This window comes from Anser anser (assembly GCF_964211835.1).
Source record: "Anser anser genome assembly, chromosome: 13".
Lineage (NCBI taxonomy): Eukaryota > Metazoa > Chordata > Aves > Anseriformes > Anatidae > Anser > Anser anser.
Window position 1 is genome coordinate 16,007,735 of NC_139734.1, and position 19,303 is coordinate 16,027,037.

Genomic DNA, 19,303 nt, shown 5'->3' on the forward strand with positions numbered 1-19,303 from the left:
AAACAGGAAAGTTGTATCTGCTGCACACAACAAGACCTGAAAACACTCTGAGAAAGGACAGCCTGCTGCAGGTTTTTCTGAGCACAAGAACAGCCAGAACATTTACACCCAGTGAGACCCCTGTGGACCACAAAGACTGAAAAAAAATGAGCACCCTCAAACACAATTTTAAATTAAGAGAAATATAGAAACCCAGCTGCATTTTTTCTTCAGTCTCCATCGGAAGAGGTACGCAGGTGGGCTGAGCCAATTCAGCCCAGCCCAGCCGGGAACTGAGCACAACGGAATAAATTCGCCCGACTTGGACACGGGTTCTAGTCAAAACCAACACAGGAATTTTGCCTGTACTCCCAGAAACTTTAAACACCCAAATTTCCGTAACAAAGTTACAGGGAGAAGCAAGCCGTAATGTAAAAAGGTACCAAATTAATCTTACTTTACCTGCGGAAGTATTTTACTATTAGAAATCTTGATGAACAAACTGGTTATTGTGGATTTATGGGATTATGTATTTATTCATTAAAAAAAAGAACACAAACACTTAACTAATGTTTATGATTAGAAGGCACCGTTTAAAAATGTGTCCTATCTACAAGGCAATTAGTTCATTTTAAAAATAAGGTTGCAAAAAATATTTGAGGTTCTATAGAAGAACATAAAAGTGGGTTACAAAACCAGTACAACTTGCAAAGGACATAGAGAAGGAAAAGGTCTAAAAATACTTAGCCAAAGGATTTTGCATGGCAGTTAAAACATTTCTGATCACTGATTCAGCGATCTGTAATTTTAATGGAAATGATGTGCTTACAAATTTGAAAGTGGCAGATTCAGAGGCACTAGGAGTGCACCTTCATGTCACACCAAAACGATCCATTTAACTAACAAAATCAGAATTAAAAACGAACTACAGATTTAAGCACAAGATTATTAAAAGGGAAACAGCTATCACATTAGATGTATCCTCAAAATGTGTGAGCTCAACTTCACCAATCTCATATCAGCAGAAAGGTTTAACGGCCCTTGTCAATTTTACGGTAAATTTACGATAAAATCTGTAATTTTCAACATCAACATTCTACTGTATGGGGAGATTAACTACACACTGTTGTACTGTGCAAATTCTAAAAAACACAGATCTTATTTTTCTTTAATACGGTAAAAGATTTTTTTTTACTAGATTTTAATATTCTTTAGCATAAGATGCCTGTGATTCTTTAGAATACTTTCCCATAATGAATGCAGCAATCTGCTATGAAGCAAAGCTTCACTGAGATGAACTTCCCACAAAACCTATCTATCTTTGTAAAATAAGCCTAGTATTTCTGTAATTAATCAGGAAACCCCAGAACAGGAAACCAGTTAACAACCACTTCACTACAGCCTGTATCATGTGCTGTATTACTGGGGGGTGCCTTCACAGACACATTCAGCAAACTTCCTGGAGAAGAAAAATTCTCTTAGAGGCAAACTAAATCTCATTTCTATTCTGAGCTTCCCTCCCACAGCAGTCACTGAAGGCTTTCACAACAATTACTTGTTATCAGCATGATGTGTGTGCTTATTTTACAGCAGTCTAAATACTTCAGCTAAAATTAATAGAGGCCATGTGGCCAGTACCAATATCTGCATTTGTGCATAATAAAATAGGGCCATTTGGAACAGAAAATGGTTAGGTAACTTGGGCAGCAGTTTTCCTTCTGCCTTGTCGCTACCACCTAACGTTACGCATCTGGCCCAGCTCATCTCGGACAAGACAAACAAACCCAACCCAACCCAACCCAACCCAACCGGAGCACCAAGAGCTGCCACGGGCTGGACAAGGCAGACTCGTCTCCCAGCTCACCTCCAGCCCGCAGCCCAGCTAACAGCGCGGGTCTGGTGGCACCTCCCTCGCACCGAGCATGACGACGCTTCCCTCTCTGATTAGGTTTCCAATATGCCCTGAAGAGCCCGCTGCTATAAATACAGCTTTATTTCTATTTCTATCCTCGCGCCGAGTTAATGCTCTTGGCCACTGCCAAGACTGTCAAAGGACCCACACAGTTGCTGTTCTTAGCAAGCCTCATTAGGACCTGAACCGGCTCCGTCCCTTTACCTAGCAAGGTTGAGGGCTTCCATCGCATCGTCTTTCACGGTGTCTTTGACCCGACCAGATGCTGCCCCACTCTCTCTTCCTCTCCTGTGCCAAACCAGAAGGGAGAGCGGAATATGCTGACTTTCACAGCAATCCTTCTGGTTCTTATGATTTAATGACTCATTATGTAAAACAAACAAACAAACAAAAAAACCCCAGGGTAGGCCTTTGAAACTAAAGTTAGAAGATCTCTTCAATGTTAAACATCATTATCACTCTACACGTTTTCACAAATGTTTAAATCAGGTACCAAGAAGCCAACGAGCAATGCATAAAACAGAACGAATTTGAACTTCCCACTAAACATCTCTGATTTTATAGCAGACTATCAAATTTGCAAGATGCCGTTTTTGTATTGCATTAACTCTTTCCTCAATCAGTAACTCTTTGCCTAGCTGCTAGTAATCCCTTTCGGTAACGCTCCTCTGATCCTATTTCTTTTAACATTTTTTCCAAAGCAGGAAGAAGTTAGGATTCAAGGCTGACATTTCCATGTATTTTCCTTTAAGCTGATTTCCACCTATTAATTACCACAGGTTAAGATAAACAGATGCAAGATCATCCATTAGACGGTTTGAAAAACTGGATACTGTCTTCACAGCATTACTCCTTGGCAGCAGGACGCACCGCACCCTCTCATAAACGGGTGGACAACAAGGTTTTTAATGATGAACGGAGCAGCCCCCTCCCTACGCGCTCCTTTTTTCCCTGCTTTCCCCCTTCTCCCTGTTTTCCCTGGTGCTCCTCACGTCCCACCTTTGGGCTGCAGGGGCCGACGGGCTCCCCCAGCGGCACGCGTGCCGCCCAGCAGGCACCTTCTGACGGACCAGCTGGGAGGCAGATGGTTCTCCTGTTTTGTCTGGGCGGCCACCAGATGGGAAGCACGCGGATCTTCCGAAAACAGAGCGCGCCGTCTCTCAGCTTCAGCGGGCCAGAAGAGCTTCCTGTTGTCCTACCCTTATTCTAGTTTCTATTTGCAGCCTTTCATTTTAGACGCATTCCCTACATGGGATATCTACTTTATTACCTTTATGTGCTTTCCTCCCCCCCAGCATTTGTCCTGCAGTGTTTAAGTCTATTTCTGCACCTAATTCTCTACTACAATCTGGTTTTCTTCCCTATGCTCAAGGCAGCTTAGGATGATTTCTTCAGCTCATCAAAAGTACTGCTCCCACCGGAAAACTGCTTGACACATGCATTTGTAGTATACAAATTAGCAGCTCTACAAATAAATACTTGAGATATATTTGCAAGAAAGTAAGTTTTCAATTACCCTTAAAATATCCATACTCAGATTAAGAACTGGAAACATCAAAAAAAAATCCACATAATTAAAAAAAAACTACTTCTTACTAGGAAATCTACAAAGATGTGGCAGAAGCAATCTCAAAAAGATGTTACATGCTCTTTCAGCCTAGGGCATGCTCAGCAAGGCACCAGGAAGATTGTTAGTTAATTTGCGGGTTGATCTCTGTACACGTTTCCCTAAGGGAAGCATACAATCTAAACCAAACTTGAATGTAGTAAGAGCACAGGCCAAAGAATCAAAATTTGTTCTTAAATGAACTGGCAGCCATCTACAAAAACTTTCTATAGCCAGAGAAGCTATCCCATTGTCCAAAAGCAGAATCAGCTGAGTACCATGCTTGGTCCAAAAGCCAGCGACACATCTGTGAACCAACCTCCTATGGAGAGTCTTACTAATTCCTACTCTCTCTCATATTCTGTTACTTTAACCTTACTCACACCACTCAGACCGGAGTTATGCTTCTCTCTACTTAATGGGGAAAGCAACTTCCCGCACAAGGCTTGAAGAGGAAGGAGAGATGTCACCAACTCTTCAAGAAGCCGTCACAGAGTCGGTAGGAAGCTCTGCCTAAACCATGTACACAGAGGACTTCTACAGGGCTGACTAGCTACATGCAACCCCCTTTTCTGGAAAAGAGACCAGGCTTCACAGCTTGGGGTTCTTTACTAGTAAGTATGTTATTACTCACCACCTGAAAGAAATGAAACTGAGTCATGGCAGATACTCTATTCTCAATTACTCAGGGGCTTTCTGCTCCCTTCGTTTTCTCCTTTGCCACTCTCTTCTTCCCCACAGTTCTTCCTCACCTTCCCAAAGTAAAGCGAAAAGGCTTTGCGTTCAGCATGATTTCACCTTTTTTTCCTTTTTTTTTCCCTTTTAAATAAGAAAGTACTCTTTCACCGGCCTCTTTTGATATGATACGATTCGTACAAAAAGGCACGCCAAAGAGGATGCTTCCCCAACGCACATATTCCCAACTCTCTGCAAAGGTTTAATGCAACTTGGATCACTTCTCTGCTCTATGTGGTATTAGTTATTAATCTCTTTATTGCATTGTGCTTACCAAGCTCATTCGCACAATGACCTCTCGTTAGAGCTGACATTTCCTACCTAAGGCATATACAAAGCTTACAGTCCCAACTGTACTCCTTAGCAAATGGCCATGCATTGCTATTGCTTCCTTGCTGTCTAGAAGCAGAGTCCTACTTGGACACAGGTACAGGGAGGCCACAGATTTGGAAAGTTTGGAACGCTCATTGTGTTTCTCAGTGAAAGAGCAAGGCACTAAAATGCCTCAATAAAATCCTCCAACAGAACACATTACAGGTGCATTTTAGATGTAAAGAGAATATTTCTGCACAAAGTTTCTGTGGGTTGGCAGCCACAAACTCCTTCTGCCAACTGCGAAACGAACAAAAATTGCTTTCATCCATCCTGAGTGATTTCTTTTAAAGAGCTATTAAACAATGACTTTAAAGCTGATGAAATAAACTATGACTGAAAATCTCTTGTGGACATCCACAACCATAGCAGAAATCAATATTTACCTATTACTGCATTGTGGAAATTTCAATATCCTAATATCCCAATACACTGTCCTAAAATGAAAGTAATTTATATAATAAATATACCCGTACATCATTTTATGTGGATTCACTATGAAATTTAAGTGTTACATGACATAGGTTATATGCTTATATAGAGGTGTATGCAAACCTGACGGAATGAGACAGGTTTAACAGCTACAGAAGGAACAAAAAGGTAAAATAGTGACGTTTTATACATGGTGCAGAAGATTATCTGTACTCGCTCTTTGGTACAGATAATTTTATTTCTTTACTAACACTTTGCAATGCCTCAGACTCCTGAAATAAATTCAAAAACTATTTTTAATGTGTTTTGTCCCTCATGCTGACTAGCTTAACAGCTGTCAGAGCAGTCCCACTGCGAACCTGCACAGAGCAGTTTAGTTCCTGCCGTGCTTCTCCAGCCCAGGAGCCAGCAAAAGCAAGACAGACAGACATCAGCCAAACCTGGCGTATTTCCCCAGCTACAGAGGTTGCTTTAAATAGACTCCTCTTCATACACCTGCACAGCCACTGTGAAAAGTAACTTCAGGACAAACTTCTGTTCTCTTTTCCTCTTTCACATCTATTTTATGATTTCTTTCTTTTATATTGCACTATCCGTAACACTGGAAATCAGCTAACTTCTCTTATCCCCTACTTCCCCCTTTCCTGAATAGTTTGGTTTCTTTTGCTTGCTCTAAGCATTTTCTTGTAAATGCTTTTGTCCTCTTATTTGCTGGCTGCCAATTGTTTAATTCACCCAGCCAAAACAATGCCAGAACACAGCCTAGCGCTGCAAGTCACAACTAACTTGAGACAAATCCTGTGAAAACAATTTTGAGCTTTCTTTAGATGAAAGGATAATAGCTCCTTTACACGAAAGCAGTGAAAACTACTGCTTTTGCCTTTTACACTTGATGAATTTCTTATGGCAGCTTAAGAACCCATTCCAACACTCTCTCTGCTTCAGAAGAAGGGAGACTACGCTGGCATTTACCTCCAAGAGACCAACCTCCAGACCCATACAGCGCTCACATGCAGCCGTGCACCAGCTCAGTGCTATCAGATGCTGACAGATCAACAGCGAGAACGCGGTGGCGCAAAATGCAAAAGGAATTAAACTGTAAATTTTCTTAAAACTGCGTGCTTAACCTAAGCGATTAAAAAATAAAAGTTCTGAGGTGTTTCACTAGAAGTAAGGTAAGTTAAAAATGACCAATGGGTGAAAAAAAACACACAACAAGCAGGATAAAAGGGCATGAGAGAACAATCAAGAGACTATGGTCTTGCTTAATTCATTACCTAGTGACAGAAAATCTTTCAGAGAAATCTGAATGTAAGGTGACACTTGCTGATCTGGCCTTGAGACTGCTGTCCTAGGCTGTGAACGTCCAGAACTCAACTTATGTATCATTGATCAGCACTGTTCCACCAAACTGTTTCTTTACAAAATTATCTCGAGAAAACTAAAAAGGGGGTAAACATTCAATTTCATAGAACACATTTATTCATTTATGTTCTTTTAGTATAAAGATCTCTATACAATTTCTACACTCTTGTAGCCAACCCCCCTCTGATTTGGGAGGATTTTAACACTAAAAAGTGCTAAAACTCTTACTTAAAGAAGGCTATTCAAAAGCCACAGCAGTATCTTTGCTCCCTCCCAAGATTCAGGTTGGTGCATTTAAACAGCAGAGGGTGTCAGTGAATTAAGAGCCAGCTAAATACTCATAAAACAGTATTTTAGAAGTTCCCTGTGAATTATGAAGACAGAAAACAGAGGAAAGGAAGAGGTATTCTGAACACTATCGATGGTAACAATTTTTGTCAAAGGCAACTACAACTGTGGACTCCTTCACCTGCAAGGCAGAAGTTTAAAACTGACCAGAAAATGAGAATAATTCAAAAGAAAACAAATGTCAAGCATCTAGAGCATCGTTCCTTAAGAGCAAATGCTTGTGTCCATTTACGTATGCCGTGAACAACAGCCGCACGCTGTGGATTGCTGAGGCATTATGCATGGCAGCTACTGGTTCTCCTTCAAATGAAAACACATCGAGCAACATTTGGTTTTGTTCCATGAATCCTACACCGCTAGCAAGTTAATCACTAACATCTAGAACAGTTTTAATTATTGGACAGGCATGTGCAAACGTATCAAAAGCATATCATCAATTAAGAACTACCTGGTTGTAAGCTGCGTAATTAGAAGCTAAATCGTTCTAATTCATTTGTGGTTGACAGGAATTTGTCGTCCCTAGTTTGTTTTTAAAGCATCACAAGTCATCTGGTAAGTCATATTCAGAGAAGTCATTAGAATTGCATGCTCAGAATTTTATTTGTCAGGATATTCTTTCACAACGGGACTGTTAGTATCTTTGATTATTTAATCATGTTTACATAAAGATAGCAGAATTCAATACCTCTATAATTATGACTATCCCAGAATATTTCTTCCATTTTCCTCACTTTTCTGCTTAAACTGCCTTATTGCTTTTAAGAACTGAGAATCAATAACAATATATCAGTAATTGAAATACTCCTATCCGTTTTCTTATTTCAAAAGACAAGCGTATAAAGAAAAAGCAGTCCTTAATTCCAATCATGTTTTAAGGCTGTATACAGTTAGGGATAGCAAAAACGACAGAATCTCTGGGCTTCCACCATTACACAGCTGTGATCCTTGTAAGTCATTATTTGTTCAATACTTTCATCTCAACTGAAGCATGGAATCCAAATGTATCTTTTGTAATGTTAACGCTTGAAAAAGCAAGTAGGAAATGGAACATCGTGAATAAGAAATTTCCCAAAATATGTTGTATATGCATATGGTTTTGAGACTTTTTTTTTTTTTGCTTTACGTATAAGCATAGTGAGATGAAGCAAAGGAGAACCTCAAAGGCCTTCTCCAAAGCCATGAGGAGTTTGAGAACACACGAAGCTGAACCCAGATCTACCAAATGCCACTTTAACGCCCCAGTCACCAGGCCGCCTTTGCTCCACAGATGGAAAACACGAGCCACCTGTACAAACACTACCAAGTAAGACAACTGAATCCTGAAGATGCTTTTTACTGTACCACCCTCCATGCCATCAGGAACTTGGCAAAGGCAGATTCTTCATCTTGCAGTTTCCCAGAAAAATTCTGAAGACCACCTTTAGTCACAACCACTCTGTAAAACTGAAAGGCTTTTGAAGAGCCAAATTTGAATGTTAGTTCTTCCTCTCTCCCAGCCAGAAGCTCTGATGCAGAGATCAAATCATCAGCTGTCTGATGAGGCTGCTGGGTCCCAAAGCATTTTCTCTCCACGCCACTTCTCTAGTACCTCCATAGCTGTTGCAATGAACTTGTGCACTGAAGTCACGTTTTATTAGATGACTATTACCTGGAGACCAGACAAATCTGCACATGTTCCTCTATACTTGCTTGAGCAATTAATTTTCCCTATTAGTTATCCATTCAGACTTCTTTTAATGTCAATTCTGTATATCGGTGTTTGGTAAAGAAGTTACCAGGAGCTGTGTTCCAGGCAAAACGGACAAAGGCAGACAGTCACTTAAGCAGGGCAGAACAAACAATTGGATTGACTGAAGCTGTTGCTTTAGTAGACAACTGACCAAACCGGGCTTGGCCATGGAGGTAATGGGAATTAGGCCTGCAGCTAGATTTGTCAAAAAGGCCAAAGAAAAAAGGCTCTTTAGTTTTGTCCCATGTCATGCAACAGGTTTCCCGAAAAGACTATGTAGGCCTTGGAAGGGAAAATTAACATACAGGATTTTAATATACAAAATGCATGTTTTGAACCACCTTCACTACAATGACTCAAAATACAAGTGGAAATCCTAGCAACTGTGTATCCAAGCTCTGGCAAAGGTAAAGACACATCCCCTGTCACTGATACTACAAATGACAAGATGAGATTTTCGTATTTCGGTGAAAATGAAGATTAAACAATAAAATAAATGCAGACTACAACAGCTTAAAAATGTATTTTAAAAACTCTGCTTACCCATACTACTCAAAACCCCTCACTTACTGGGTAACCTACCAAGTAATTGACTATCCCCCACTTCTTCAGTCTTTATGAGCCTCAGCAGTGCTTACAGTATTAGAATCTGAGCAAAAATCCTTCTTTGTCCCTGATGGATGACAACAGCAAGCGTGGATCACAAGAACGGAGAAACAAACTGCCATTTATATGCTGCTGTTTCATAGTGTATAATCACAATTTATAGGTAATGGAAGTTGCCTGTTCATGCATCACTGATTGCAACGTTAAATAGCTTCTAGCTGTAATAGCAAATTCTGCTTTTTGTCACCTTCTTAAAGGAAATAAGACTGGACAGGTGTGTAGGACAGAAAAATATTGCAAAGGAGTTGTAGAACTGATACAGCAAGCATGATTTGACCCGCAGATTCTTAATTACAGCTGATACTCAAAGAAAAAGAAACACCTTTTCCTTATCTCAATACCAGCCTGAATTGCAAGAAAAAGATTCTCTTTAAACTTACCACATAGACAAGGAAGTTAGTGGCACCCTGGGATTCTACATTTTCAAGGACTAAAGTAACTAACAAGCATCAATCAGCTGAAAATCAAACCAGTATCAAAAGGCTGGTAGCAGAGAGCGAAGGCAGGGAACAAGGACCTGGCATTGTCTTGTACTAAAGACCTACAAAAGGAACCCATGCAAAAGATAACTTTGCAAAAGATGTATGTGTATATATACATACATATGCATGTATATATACACATACATATATATACACACACATATACCAGAAGGAGTCATGGTTTCTCAGCAAGATACTGCCCACTTATATTTACTGGCCTTAAACATGAGATTCCCAACCAGAAGTTCAAAGGCAAAGGACTGAATGTACTTGCAGCGCTGTATTTGTTTGCAGAGATGTTTGATCTGCAGATTAAGACAGCAAAGTAGGTAATTGTCCACAGCCCAGCAGAGGCTGGGTGTTAGAATTCTGGTTAGCAGGTATTTTGGAATTGAGAAGGTCCCCACTCAGCCATCTGACCTTACAAAAGCAGAATGTTATGTCCTTCTCCCCACATCTCCAAACCCGACAAACAGCAGCGTGGGACAGAACAAGGTTCCTCATGCTGTCTTTTTTTTAACAGATCTTCCCCAAACAGCTGCTCTATCACTTAGTTACTGCTCACAACTCTGCCAAACAGCAGCAAATGCGGTGGCAATTATCTCACAAATTCCACTGTTAAACACTGGATTGTGAGGATGATTTCTAAACATTATTTGCTTTCTCCAGATAGTGGAGGAGAAGTTAGGAACAGAACTGTACGCTCACAGACAGCATTGCTTCAGTTCAGATTAGCAATGAGCTCATCTTCCAACACGTAAGTGGTAGAAATCCATTCTGTATAAACTGAAGTTTAGATTCTGGTTCAGTGACTTCTGTTGCCTCAGGGGAAAAAAAAAAACCTCAAGGTCTATCCTTTCTAGAATCCAGTGAGGGGTTTTTGTTTTTTAAACACAATGCGCACATTGGAAAATGTGTGTAGTTAAAGAGAGAAGAAGCTGACTGGTTCACTGAACATTTCACCTCTGTTTTTTTGGGACTAAATCTGGGCCGTGATAGCTGTCAGCAAATATGGGTGCTCTCTGCCAGAGAAAAATGTAGGATCCACAGTATAAGAGCATCCAACGCACAAAAGGAAATTCTGCAGTTCTAGCAGTGAGGATAAGGATCAAATAGACATGGCCTGGGCAGGTGAGAGGTGCTATCTTTTGGCAGGCTGTTATCTTTCTCAAACATTAGATTGTCTTAATTTCAAAAGGGGAAAAAAAAATATTTCTGACACAGAACACAGCGAAGAAGAAAGACTGCCCGATATGAGCTGATCATTCAGGACCTTTTGCCAGCATTCTTCTTCGTGTAATTACACAGATACACTGAAAGCAATTAAACGGTAGGTTGCCGCGCTAGTTTTTTTTTTGTACGTAGTCCAGGTTAGTTTAGATGAAATTAAATCAAAATCCATGATTCCGTGTCCTCACTTTTTTTTAGTCTGGGCAAAGAAAATATTTATCTTTTACAATGGCTCACCCGCAAACCTAATGTGTGCAGCTGTGCCATGAAATTATGCTTGGAACATACATCAGGTGTGCACAATACGCATTTCGGAGCACAAATTATTAGGGGTCTTAAGTACAAACAGGCACACAAATGCACTGGAGGACAAAAGCAAAGAAGTGCAGAGTTTCCTTAGCTCTCTTAAGACACCAGTTTTTTAGTTTAGTTTTTTTTTTTTTTTTTTTAAATAAGTTACTATCAAATCTTTGATTCGGAAGCAATGCCACATCCTGTCCCTTTCCCTCTGCAGGGGCCGGCGCAGTCACAGGACGCCTCGCCGGGACGAAACCCCTGCGGGGGCTGCAGGCCTGAACGGGGGGGGGGCCCCCGGGAGCGCAGCGCCCCGAGCAGCCGCGCCAGCGGGGCGACCCCCGGGGGAGCCGGGTCCTGGGGCGGTCCCGCGGCTGCCGCCCGCCGCCCGCCTCGAGGGGGAAGGGGACGCGCCGCAGCCCCGCAGCCCCAGCCGGGCAGGGGGAAGCGGGGTGCTGAGGGCCGGGCGAGGAAGGCGGGAGGAGCTCCTCTTCCTCGCCCCGCCGCCAGCCAGCCGGCAGGACACAAAGCCCCGGCGGCCCCAGGCTCCGCTCCGCCGCCGCCCCGGCCCCCGCAGGGACGAAGGGGACCGGGAGGTGTGTGTGGGGGGGGGGGGGGCAGCAGCGGAGGCTGGCCGTGCCCTCGCTCTCCCGCCCGGCCGCCCCCCGCCCGGCCGCAGCAGCCCTTCCCCTCCCGGCCGCTCTCACCCATCTGCTCCCGCAGTCCCTTCAAGGAGGAGGAGGAGGAGGAGGAAGAGCAGGAGGGGGGCGCCGCTCCTCCACCACCGCCGCCCTCCGCCATCTTCAGCGCCGGGACGCGCGGCTCCGCCGGCCGGGCAGGAGGGGGCAGCCGGAGCGCAGTGCGCAGGCTCTGCGCCGCCCGGCAGCGCCGCCGCTGGGCTGGGCAGGGCCGGGACGGGCTGGGCAGGGCTGCACCGAGCCGCCACGCCGCCCGGCGCCGGCCCCTCGCACCTCCGGCCGCTCGCCGGGGCCGGGCAGGGCGGTGCTTCCCTGCCGGGGCGTAGCGAGGCCCGGGGTTGGCCCTTTCCTGCCTCAAGCGGTGGAGGAGGTCGAGGAGCGGCGTGCTGCCCCCTTCTCCATCCCCCCCCCCGCCGCAAGGAGGCACGCCGAAATGGACGGCGAGGCCTGGCGAGGCTGCGAGAAATGGCCGCCCCCAGCCGCCCCGGGCCCCCGGAGGGGCGAGCCCCGGCCCAAGGCCTCCCCCCCCCCGCCCGCCCGCTGCCTCCCCCCCGCCGCCACTGCGGCCTGCTCCGGAGGGACCCCGCTGCCCCGCATGGCCCTGCAGCAACTGCAAACGTTACCCCGCTATTAGTGATGATAAGTTGCCCGCAACGAGGGAGCCCTCAAAGAAATAAACTCCTCAGCTGGCTGTCCAGATGTCCAGGCTAGCGAGCCGTTATAAACGCTCCTACTGTATAGCCTGGTAGAGGGGCTCAGGCGAAGCAGAAGCAGGTGAATTTCCACGCGGTGCACCCAGTTTCAGCCTCAGCTTGGGTGGCTGAAAAGTTGACACAGTTCAGTGGAGTCACCTTGCTGTGACAAATGCCGAGTTGGCTGGAAGCTCTAGAAGACTTACACAACTGGATGAGCTAGCAGGGGCCGTAGCTGCTGATGCTGTCAGACACTGCTATGTGCCGCCGATGATTTGCTAAACTCGGTTGTCCCCAGATCTGAAGGTGAAGCACATCCTGGGATTTATCAGTCGTATGGAAATTCAGATCCACTGAATTCAAAAGAAGCAAGCAGCCACAAATGACTGAGCTGGGTTACACCCAGTTTGTAACTAAGTGCATGCTGGCTTGCGATTGTGCTGGGGACTGAGTCCTGTATTTCAAGCACCACTGTTTCTCTACACATTTCCAAAAGAAGAATGGGGTTAAGGGTGAGGTGGTCAAGGCTTTCAAAAAATAAATAAATAAATAAAAGATTGCTTAGAAATGCTGAATAAATTCCCAGATGTTATTGTTCTATGACAATTTGAATTTGTCTCTTGTTACTTTGCTGCCTTGGTTATCAATGAATTCTGGAGCAGTTTCTTCTTGGTTTGCCTCTAGGTTTATGCTTTTGGAAGACTGAGGATAAAACAACATCAGTGGCTCTATTAAAGGTTAGTTTCTTTGGACCTTATGCTGAAAGCTCCCTTTGAAATCACAAATGGAAAGTTTACCTGCCAGAGGGCCACAGCATTATCCCATAAATGGGAAGAATGCGGAAAAAGTAGCTGTAAGATCATGCATGTGGTATTTCAAGAGAGTAAAAAGGAACCTTACAAAAATTTAGAGCAGGGCTCCATTTTAACTTGCTTTTTCAGACTACAGACTTGCCCTGTTCTTTGTTTCTTGTTTGTTATATTGGCTTCCCCCACTTCAGCATGTGTGTACAGAGAATCCTTTGTCTGTTGTTTCCTCTCAATGTTATAGAATACCAATGATTATTATTATTTAAAATAAAAGGGCAGCTAAAGGAGATAAAACCAAAACGTTCTGTGCCAAATTTCCCAAATTTGTGTTTGTAATGTAATAATAATACCTTGCATTTATATAGCATTTGCCACTTAGCAATCTAAATAAGCTTTATACACACGGTGAAATTAAATTGCACCATTACCCTGAGAGACATGTAGATATGTTATCCTCGTTTTACAGGTGGGAAAACTGAGTCACTGAAATCAAAGTCTCTGCTTATGTTATGTACAAAGCAGTGCGGCAAATAAAACAGCTGAGGTGTCGTGATTCCTTGTTCTGTATCCTCGTCTTTTTCCCTGTTTCTTTCAATAGCTATTGTAAAATATCACCAGTATGGCTTATATTGATTCTCTACAGCATAAACTACAATCGTCATGGTACAAAAAAACGGTCAGACTACCTGAAAAAATGTAATTTTTATGTTTTTGCAAGTTCTATAAGTGATACATTTTCTGAGGCTGTACTTTTCATATCTGCATAGGGTGCTCGTGAATGTTTGGGGTGCTTTTGAATTTTGGTTAAGTTGCATGTATGTCCCTTTAGTTACAGAATTTGTTTAACACACTGTGCAATAAAAAGGGTCAATGTCTATCCTTTTTTTTTTTTTCTCTGAGAAAAATAGGATAGTTGTCATGGGAGGAATCCCTCTGCTTGAAGATAACATTTACAAATGGAACGGCCAGCTAAAATGAGTTTTCCAGTGAGATATTATTATGTTCTTTCCATTTCAATAGACGCAAATACAAGTGGCCTCAGTCCTTGGAATTTAATGTCTGATACTCTGCACGTGCAAAGCTTCAGAATATAAATTACAGTAAGGCCAATAAACCGAGTGTTTCACACTTGGTATATCTGTGGTGGGACAGTGGAGGCAATTTAAAAGGGCAAGGACATCAAATTCATGAATGATAAAAGAACTCTTGAGTTAGAAGTAGGGCATTGTCCCTTCCTGATCTCCCTACATATACATACTGCTTGATGCGCGTATCTTTCATCTTTAAGCACACAACAACTGATCTGAGAAAATCTGCCCCAATGTGGAAAATGCATTATATCTTTTTCTTCAGTGAGCAGCTTAGAAATGTTTGAGCTAATGTTTCAGCAATCGTAACTGTAACTTCCATCTTAATTTCCTGTTTAACCCTGTTTCTCAGATTTTCAGTTCAATCGTGCAATTACTGCTTATGCATTTTTAGAATAACTTCATTAAAATTTTGACCTAGCACGGCTTCAGCAGCACTGGCAATCATCTTTCAATTTTGCTGCATTTGCAGATTTGATTGCAGTAGCTGATTTATTCTAATCCTTTAAAGACTGTCCTTTTTTTCCCATTGTCCCTGTGGAAACGTGAATAATTTAATTTTACAGTCATTTCTTCTATCCTTTTAGTTTTCACACAATAGTTTCTGACAATTCTTTCCAAAATGTTTTAGGTCAAATCATTGGTTGGTGCATATTGGCATTATGAGATGAATGTCAGTAGAGCTATGGCACTGTATGCAATTTGTGGTTCTAGGGGTTTTATACTCTGTATTTCAGTTTAAACAATATCAAAATTAATCAAAATAATAGTAGTTGAAATTAATCAAGTAGAAGCTTGTGCATACAATGACCCAGATGCTGAAAAATGCCTGCTCAGAAAATACTTAGGCCATTGTTAGATCTGGTGTTAGAAGAGACACCCACCCATTTCCTATTTCTTACCCTTTTTCCCCAGTTATCTAGTGTTACACACCATTAGATGTGGTGCTTGACTCGACTTCAGTTTGAGATCTGTTATAACAGGTTTTACATTCTAGTTCAAAACAGCCCCCAAGTTTTCTGTAAGCATGCAGATCCTAATCGCTTTGATCACTGAAGTATCTAACAGTAAAATGTCCATGTGTGTTCAGCTTCGTTTATGTAAGAATCTCAATGAACACGGGCTAAAACTAGAAACCCGGGAAATTAGATCTGTCTATATATCTGTGCACAGAATTTCAAAAAAAAAATCAGGAGAAAGTATTCCAAAACGTTCTAAATCCAAAATCATAAAGCATATATTGTGGCAGATTATAGCAGGTTTCCTGTGGTGAATGTAACTGGCATCACTGATAGGAAGAAAATTGGTGGCATGAAAACTGCTGTACCTATTGAACATTCTTTCCAAATGGACTTTAACTGCACATTCTTGTTTATTACTCTCCTGCTGGGACAAGTACCTGTAACAATCTGTGTTACTAATACATCTGCACTCTAAGGGCTGCATTTTTCAGTCTTAGCTCAAGTTCACTTCTGTTTGTCTGTATGAATAATTCCTTGGATGTAAAGTTAGCAGACAACCTTGCTTAATATAAGAGATACAGCATCAAGCCCTTTGTTTGTGGTCTAGTATGTTTATTAATTACCTGAGTAATAGAACCAAAGGCATTCCTATTGCATTTGTAAGGACTGCTGATATATAGGGGACAAGCTTAGAATTTAAAATGATCTTGAAAAATTTTCATAAACCATGAAAAATGAAGGGAAATAGGGACCGATGCAAGATGAAATATTTGGACAGAAACATACAGCTGCAGAAAGACAAGAAGGGAGAGCTTGCTAAGGAGCAAATTGAACAGAAGAAAACCTGCAGTGTCACAAGCTGAGTGTGAGTCAACAGTGTCACAGTATTGTGAAAAGGGAAGCACCCTTCCTGAAAGCATGACCAGAAGGGTAGCCTCTTAGACGGACAGCAGCACTTCCACTCAGCTCAGCAATGGTAAGACACCAGCAGGACAACTGTTAGGGCAGCATACTTGAAGATATAAACCAACTGGAGAAGATCTAGAGGAGGTGAAAAAGGATAATGAGATGATTAATGAAAAAAAGTTAAAGAATTGGGATTTTTTTTAGGCCTAAAGAAGAGACAAATGAAAGGTGATAATCTGCTTTCTGTGACTGCAGTGGAAAGCATAAAAGATAACAGACTTGATTTTAATCAAGGAAGATTAATGTTTAATTTTAAGGAAAACATTATCCGGTAGAAATAGGGAACTGTGGATCACTGTGGGAAGTGGTAAATCTCTGACAATGGAAATCTGTAGGTGGATGAGCATCAGCCCAGGAGGAGAGGTCTGATCATAGGGTAGGGGAAGGGACTCTATGACCTCTCGAGGTCTCTTCTAGCTCTGTGGTTCTACAATTCCTGCTTGTGGGTTTTGGGCCTATTGGCCAGAACAAGGGTTATTCCATGTATGCGTTGCAAAACTGCCTTCTAAATTTAGATAGAATGTACTAAGCTGTGACAAAAGATAAATGAGTTCAAGAGAAGGCAACGTGACAATGTGGCTACCTTGCGTAGCCGGCAGAAATGGTTTGATGCTTCAGTGCATAATACCAATTCTGTGTCTTAAATCCTTTGCTATATAATAGTTTTGTAAGTACAGGAGTCCAATATATATGAAAAAGAATAAAGTGAGAATGAACAAGCACTAGGTATATGATAGATGCATTAGAACATAATAAATATGGAAAGAGGTCCACTCCTTTCCTGTCTGTAATCCTGTGCATGCCCACCGGGTCTCATTTAACAGAATAACACCTAGGTGTTGCCTTAGCACATGTATTCCCCATGACATCCAAATTGTAGTTATAACTGGGGTCAAAATAGGAATATAAAATCCTGTTCTTACCATCTCTTTTCTTTTCAGTGTTCATACAACTACTTATTTCTTCTACGGCTTTCCTTCAAGCAAAGCCCTCCGAGGTTAACAGTCACTCTATTTGTGTTTTATACGCACGTGTTTGGTAGGTTGAGTATGCTGAAGATAGCAAGCAAATAATGGTAAATAACAAAAGTTAATCTCTTGGGTGAAATTTGCTAAAGTGACTGCCTAAACAACACACGTGAACGCTGCATCTGTTTATCTGAACTGAGATGCCTCGTGTTCAAGTGCTCACGGCATGTGTAAACACCTAGTGCTGTCTTCACTCGCTGTTTGTATCACCACAGTGCCTGGGAGCCTGCAGCAATAGTGGCTGAACCACAGTAAGCTACTCCCAGCCCCAACGGGCCAAAATCTAGGCCAGAACTTTTTGCAGGATTTGAAGAGTAGCTGACCGGTTCTGAAAATAGTTTTCTTATATATCCTTCATGTCTTGTCCTGCTCTCATTTGAAGGCATACATTCCCCAAATAAAAGACTAAGGTGAATCAGCAAAATCAATTTTCTTAGGTACAAAGCTATCACACTGAGTCGTTGTACAAATGCTGCACTGTTTTTTGCCTTACAGCTTAATCTGGTAATCATTACTGATTTATTGCTAAATTTTCCAAATTTTTGATGTGATTATTGTCAATGGCACTATGTAATACAAGTCCAACAAGCCAAACACTGATACGCTAATCCTTATCACTTCTAATACCAAACAATTTAATCTTATCATCATGTGCTGGTGAGATAATATATTCCAGCAGTGGCTTTTTATGAATATTTTATTGTTCAAAGCGGTGTTGAGATAAAACACCATTGTGGAGAGTTACAGTACTATGCTGACAGCGCTGTGCATCTGACTGAGAGGATGTTTTCTGAAAACTCTTATATGACCCCTCAAATCTAGGTAATGATCTGAAAATCCTTCTGTTTGTTCTCCAGGTAGAACTGAGTACTCATGGGAATTTTGAGAATAAAGAGTAATTTTTTCAGTTATTTGAGAATTTAACATATTTCTCAGTAACTCAAGACTGCTTAGATGTTTTTCTCTCTATCAGCTCAAAGGTGGGTTCTTTTGAAAGATCAGTTTTCCGGTAAGTCTCCTTGGATGAAAAAGAACAGTTGGTCACGCTGCTTTCCATTATGTGCAGAGCTTCTTGGCAGAGCAGAGGAGAGTTCCTGATGCCTCTCTGCTTTTGGAGAAAGCAAAAATAAAGAGCAGATTGCAGTGAGGACGATGAGGAAGGTTCTTAGTGCAAGGATACAAGCTGTGGCTGAATTCTTGTCTTTCTTAAGCTGATTTAAGCTGTTTGCTTGCAGTTTGAATAGAGACTCTACCTGCAGTAACAGTGAGATTTGTCAGGAACAGCTCCTATTTTCTAAGCTCTGTGTAGACCTTTTGCTTCATATTCCTGCTTGCTCTTCCCAGATTTATTGCCAGGCCTAGATTTAATGGCCTCCTCGCATCATCTTTATTCCCTGTGCGGTTTTAGTATAGGCAATGCGTAGCATTTTGCCCAGCTGTTCCCATGCTGAAGGAGAGTGAAGTCGAGCCAAGGAGAATATGTCAGTGACAGCTACACTACCCTGCTCGCAGGGGGGGAGAGGAGGCAGTAAACGCTTTTCAGCAACAACAACAAAAATCCACCAAAACTCTAAAGACAATAATGATTTTACTAATGCACTTAATAGCTGGAACTACGTTCATCCAAATTTCAACTTTTTGCAGTGTCTGGGGATGTACCTAAGTGAAAAGCCCTCCTCTGTCCCACTGCCATCTAGCTGCAGTTCCGAGCAGGTTGTAGGGGGACCCTTCTACCACACATTGGAATGGGCACTAACAATTTGTACTTTAGGGTGACAACACCCAGTTTGTTTTCCTCTCTGTCAGAAGCCAGGGATGCTTCTGGTATGAGAAGGATACTGCTAGGGCTATGCAATAATGACAGTCTGTGTGCCTGGCACAGATGGATACCGGCTGCATTTGCAGTGTCA

At 42.3% G+C, this 19,303-nt stretch overlaps 2 protein-coding genes across 14 annotated transcripts in view; one reads left to right on the top strand and one right to left on the bottom strand.

Moving 5' to 3' along the window:
- The window catches only part of MAP7D3 (MAP7 domain containing 3), a 48,433-nt gene extending 36,348 nt beyond the window's left edge, over positions 1-12,085 (bottom strand). For all 9 annotated transcript variants that reach the window (XM_083796708.1, XM_083796703.1, XM_083796709.1 and 6 more), the window contains exon 1: positions 11,858-12,085. In XM_083796708.1, coding sequence (XP_083652834.1) covers positions 11,858-11,951 — 94 coding nt within the window. In that variant the 5' untranslated portion in view covers positions 11,952-12,085. The remainder of the gene's footprint in view (positions 1-11,857) is intronic.
- A 191-nt stretch (positions 12,086-12,276) lies between these two features.
- Positions 12,277-19,303, top strand: part of ADGRG4 (adhesion G protein-coupled receptor G4) — a 56,330-nt gene continuing 49,303 nt past the window's right edge. For 2 of the 5 annotated variants that reach the window (XM_083796698.1, XM_083796700.1), the window contains exons 1-2: positions 12,277-12,622; positions 13,225-13,277. The gene's annotated coding sequence lies outside the window, so the exon portion shown is untranslated. Of the gene's footprint in view, positions 13,278-19,303 lie in introns of all 5 variants that reach the window. The other 3 variants (XM_083796695.1, XM_083796694.1, XM_083796696.1) reach the window with 2 other exon arrangements.